This window comes from Belonocnema kinseyi, chromosome 6 (assembly GCF_010883055.1).
Source record: "Belonocnema kinseyi isolate 2016_QV_RU_SX_M_011 chromosome 6, B_treatae_v1, whole genome shotgun sequence".
Classification (NCBI taxonomy): domain Eukaryota; kingdom Metazoa; phylum Arthropoda; class Insecta; order Hymenoptera; family Cynipidae; genus Belonocnema; species Belonocnema kinseyi.
In genome coordinates, this window is record NC_046662.1 from 23,613,827 (window position 1) to 23,619,375 (window position 5,549).

General features: G+C 27.2%; 1 protein-coding gene across 1 annotated transcript in view; it reads right to left on the reverse strand.

Moving 5' to 3' along the window:
• Positions 1–336: 336 nt before the first annotated feature.
• Positions 337–5,549, reverse strand: part of LOC117175680 (FAD-linked sulfhydryl oxidase ALR) — a 6,887-nt gene continuing 1,674 nt past the window's right edge. Inside the window, exon 2 of the mRNA XM_033365409.1 lies at positions 337–1,178. Within this exon, the coding sequence (XP_033221300.1) occupies positions 789–1,178 (390 nt within the window). The 3' untranslated portion in view covers positions 337–788. The remainder of the gene's footprint in view (positions 1,179–5,549) is intronic.

A 5,549-nucleotide genomic window follows, 5' to 3' on the forward strand; every position in this document is an offset into this window, starting at 1 on the left:
ACTGAATTTTTAAATTCTTTGGATTGAAAATATACGCTTGAAAATAAAGACTTAAAATGGACAAATTTAATCAAAAGATTTCACATTTGCGCATTGTGAACTAATTGATTTCATAATTTAAAAAGTTAGCAACTGAACTAAATATTCAAAAAAAGTTGAAATTTAACTTCTTTTAAATTGCATTGTGTTATTTGATTCAATAGCTTTTTGTTCTAAAAGTTTGTAAAATTCTGGGCAAAAAAATAAATTCACTGTCATTTCTTTAAACAATTAAACTCAATATGGAACTGAAAAAGGGTTCAAACTTGTGATAAAAATATGAAACAATACATCCAATTTGATTAACGTTCGAAAGTAGTTTATTTACAATTAATATCGCGGAATACTGGGTTTGATACTATTCAGAATATCTCGTTTAATGAAAATTGCATACGTTTTATATATCTCTTTACAAAATTCGTAATGTTCAATGTTCATTGATCATTATATCAATCGTTAATTATTAAGCACCCAGTGCTCTAGACCTGCTAGAAGCAGAATAACGAGCTTTATTGAGAAAGATAAAGCAAATGTGCAAACGTAATTCTTTGCTTATAATATAAAGTGGGAACAATTTTTATGAAAGGTATAAAATATGTACATTGAAGCTTCTTCGTGCCTTCGACATAATTATGTCGCTTGTCTGAATAATCAAAATTACTAGTGTCTCACACACGATTAAATTATACAACTTTTACACCAAGTTTACATTTTGTTAAATATCCTCTCTAAATAATTATTCGAAATTATCACAAATCACAGGAACCGTCTAGCCAGCCGTCTTTCCATCTTTGATCTACGTTTTTGCAATCGAATTCTGGCTTTCCTATTTTTCTGTTTACTTCATTGTGAAGTATACAGAGCCACTGACTTAATTGACTCTGCGATGATGTTTTTGGGGGAGTTTTTTTTAATTGTACTTGAAAATCTTCGGCACAGGGGGCACAGGGGTAAAATTTTGAGAAAATGTAGAAGAAGGTACTCATGTCCTTTTGCTGGTCCATCGTAGGTTTTTCTGGATAATAAGCTGCCATTGTGTGAAGAAATGCCCATGTTTTAGAACCTAATTCATCTTTGTCGAGAGGACAATCTTTGCGAACGGCCGCTGCTGCTTCTGATGGCTTCTCTTCCTTCGTTTGCTAGAATACCGAAACTGATTCTTATGTTTTTATGTACTTTATTTCTTCAAATCCATTATTAGATTTAAAATTGTTCAAAAGCAGCTTAAAGTTTTTACTGGAATATGTATTGAATCAGAGAGATCTTTGATCGAATAATATTTTGTCTTATATCGAAAAAATTCAATTTCAAAATTCGCTAATATTTTATTTTTATTCTTAGGGTTGCCACTTACCACAGCCTATCTGACTTGAAAGAAGTGAAAAAGTGGAATATTTAAACTGAAAAAGTAACTCATTTCTTATGAATTTAAAAGAATGAAAAATAATTATTTTATAAACTTTAAATTAAAATATTCTTTTGAATTTAAAATGAATTTAAAATGATTCGATTCATAAGATTTTACCAAAATTCAAGAAAAATTTAAAATAATTCAAATGAATTGAAAAAAAAATTGAAAACCCCTAAAACATCAATTGATTTCATTAAAGCTGAATTAAGTTTACAGGAATTTATGGGAAATGAGAAAAACTCTATAAAATTCATAAAAGTTCAAGGTGAATAAAAGAAACGTGAATTGAAAAAAATCAAAAATATAAAATATAAAGAAAGTCATTGAATTCAATAAGTTTGAAATGAGTTTAAACAAATTCAAAGGAATTCAAGAAATTTTTCTGAAATGTCGAAGAATTCAAGGCGAGTTTAAAAGGATGCAGAATGAATTAAACTTTTTTAAGTCCCTGGAAATGCATTTCAATCTTTTAAAATCCCCTAAAATATTTTTAATCTTTTTAAATCCCATTAAGTTACTGAAATTATTTTGAAATTCTATTAAATATCGTAAAATGCTAGAAAATATTTCAAATCGTTTTGAATCTTCTGAAATCCCTTGACATTTTTTAATCTCTTAAAAATATCATACAACTTTTCAAATTATTTGAAATTCTTCCAATTACTGGAATTAATTTCAAATTTCTTGAAATCTTTTGAATAATCCTAAAATCCTTCAAATTCTTAAAAATCTTTTGTAATGCCTTGATCAAAATACTTTGAAAGCTTTTAAAAACCGATAAAATCCTAGAAAATCTGATAAAATTCTTTGGAATATTTGAATAAATCCTAAAACCTTTTAGGTCCTATAAAATCGTTCCATAATCCATATATTCCGATATTCTAATGAATCCCCCCGCCCAATTAAAATTGGTTTAAATCACTTAAAATCTTTCAGATCGTTTGAAATATTTTAATATCTGAAAATGCCTTGAAACCTTTTAAAATACCCTAAAATATTTCAAAATAATTCAATAATATTCAGAAATATTCAAAACGGTTTGAAATATCTTAGGAAGTGATTCCAAAGAATTTAAAAAAATATATTTCTAAAAATGACGATGAATTTTTTATTCACTTCAAAGAATTTGAAATATTTTAAAACATTTCAATGCATTTTTAAAAGCTTTACAAAATTTGAAGAGATAAAAAAGGATTTCTATTATTTTTAATGATTTTATGAAATTTACATGCGGTTGTAAAGAATTTCTTATCATTTTGGAAGATGTGAAACAATTTTACAGGACCTATTGGAAATGATGGTCTACCATTTCGCCACCTGGTGTCGAAACCTTGAGCTAGAAAGAGTAGGTACAATTTTAATGATGTATTTTAATTTTTACACAAAAGAGTTTTTACGATTGTTTTGTGAAGTATAAAACAATGATTGAATACTGAAAACAAATCTTCATCAAAAATAAATTGTTTTAAATATAATTTCCATTTTATACAGTGAAAGAACACATTTTTGTCAAATGGGTTAAAAAAAAATTATTTCATTTTTTGATGTGTGTTTCAATTCATTGTAATCTTATTTAAACTTTCATTAATGTATGTAGCGAGAAATTGTATCTAGATTATGCAAAGAATACGAACAACAGACGAATGGAATTTAAATACGAATTCTAACCCACCTTTTAGATCGGATTTCTAAATAGTAAATATTTCATTTATAAATCAATAAAAATTTACTTTGAGTTCATGTTTGCTTTAATATAAGTCCATTTAAGTTTATAATCTTTTGAAAATCACAATAAATAGAACAAAATTGTTTTTTTTTTAGACAAATATTTCTGTCCAAAAATGTGTTTTTTGACTGTATAATATGTAAATCCCATCTAAGTATCCAATAAATACTTTAAGCTCCACAAAAAAAATCGTTAAAACAATTTTATGCACAAATTAAAATGCATCTTTAAAATCGTACCTATTCCTTCTAGGTATGATGGCGCATCGCACTTTAACCATTCCCAATACAGTTTTAAAATATTTTCAAAAATGCTAAAGAATTCTATCAAATTTCTGAAGATTTTTAGGAATTTAAAAAATTCTCAATTTATTTTGATATATTTTCCAGGATTTCAGGAAATATCAGATTTCATGTAATTTCACGGGATTTCATAATATTTGTATACAATATGACTTTGAAAGAATTTGTTCAAAATAATTGAGGAATTTTGTAGGATTTCAAAGGTATTCAGCCAATTAAAGGTATTATCAAAAATGTTAATAAATCTTAATGATTTTATGATATTTAAAAAGATTCCAAGAAATTTACAACTTATTCCTTTACTTTGAAGTACTAATAAAAAAATACTTAAACTAAAAGGTATTTTTTTTAATTCCAAGGAATTTTGTAAAGCTTTAAAAACTTGGTTTTATAATTTATGAAAAAAACTTCGGCATGTAAGAATTCCTAATTTAACGTCTGGGAAGCAAGAAATTAGTATTTGTAAGGAAAACCCTTATTTCCTCGACTTCTTCCAGACTATTTATTTAGCAATGTACAATAATAAATAACGTTTCGGAATCAGGCCGATTTTTCAATTTTATCCATAAATTTCTGCGAAATTACCTAAGATAATCTGATGAGGGAACCAGTCTGATTCCGAAACAACGATATTATTGTACATTGCTCAATAAATAGTCTGGAAGAAGTCGATGAAATAAAGTTTTTCCTTGCATATACTAATTGGTTTTGTAAGTTTTTCGAGGATTTCAATGATTCTAAGTAATTCCAAAAGCGCTCAAGGTATTTTAATCAATTTTCCAAGAAAATTTTTAAATTTGAAAGATTTTAGGATATGCACTTACCAAAAACCAATGAAGTAAAAGTGCTTAAAACAAAAATATAATTTTGTTTATTATGGTAACTTTATAGGCTTTGTGTTCCTTATATTTGTTCTACCTTTATTCGAATATTTTATTTTTATTCACTGTGTAAATAAATGCCACATCATAGTTCCGGTTTCACAACCAATTAACAATGTCTCATTTTCCCGCAAAAAAATTCAAAAATTATACTTTTTAAACATTTAAAACAAATTTAAGGGCATGTGACACAGCTAAATACCTATATTGCCGACCTCACTTTATCAGTTCACTGAATGTTTTTTTTTTAACCTAAGAACTTTTTTTTTAAATAAAATATCGTGCTGAACTTTGGGAAATGCAAGAGCCGAAAGAAAACTACGTTAAAGTACAAAGCTTAATAATAAAAGATGTAAAAAAAAAAATTTCAATAATCAATATTCATTTCCAACGTTACCGGCTGATGCCGTTGGAATTGATTGTTGAAATATATTTTTTTACATCTTTTATTATTAAGCTTTGTACTTTAACGTAGTTTTCTTTCGGTTCTTGCATTTCTCAAAGTTTGAGACCGATATTTTATGTATAAAAAAAGTTCGAACGTTCAAGAAATGTCGAGATTCAGAAAAAAGATTAAATAATTTGCAGTGAAGTTCCTACCGAAATGCAGTACCTAAACGTACTTTATTGTACTCTAATACATTTCCCAAAGTTTCAGCTCGATATTTTATTTACAAAAAAAGTTCTTATGTTCAAAAAAAAAAACATTCATCGAACTGATAAAGGCAGGTCGGCAATATAGGTATTTAGCTGTGTCACATGCCCTTAATTTATAAAAAAAAATTTCCTTAAGGGCATGTGACACAGCTAAATACCTATATTACCGACCACAGTTTTTCAGTTCACTGAATGTTTTTTTGAACCTGAGAACTTTTTTTGTAAATAAAATATCATGCTGAAACTTTGGGAAATGTATTAGAGTGCAATAGAGTACGTTTATGTACTGCATTTTGGTAGAAACTTCACTGAAAATTATTTCATCTTTTTTCTGAACCTCAACATTTTTTGAACGTTCGAACTTTTTTTAAACATAAAATATCGTTCTCAAACTTTTAGAAATGCAAGAGTCGAAAGAAAACTACGTTCAAGTACACAGCTTCATAATAAAAGACGTAAAAAAATATATTTTAAGAATCAATTCCAACGGCATCAGCCGGTAACGTTGTACACGAAAATACGAAACCTCTAGA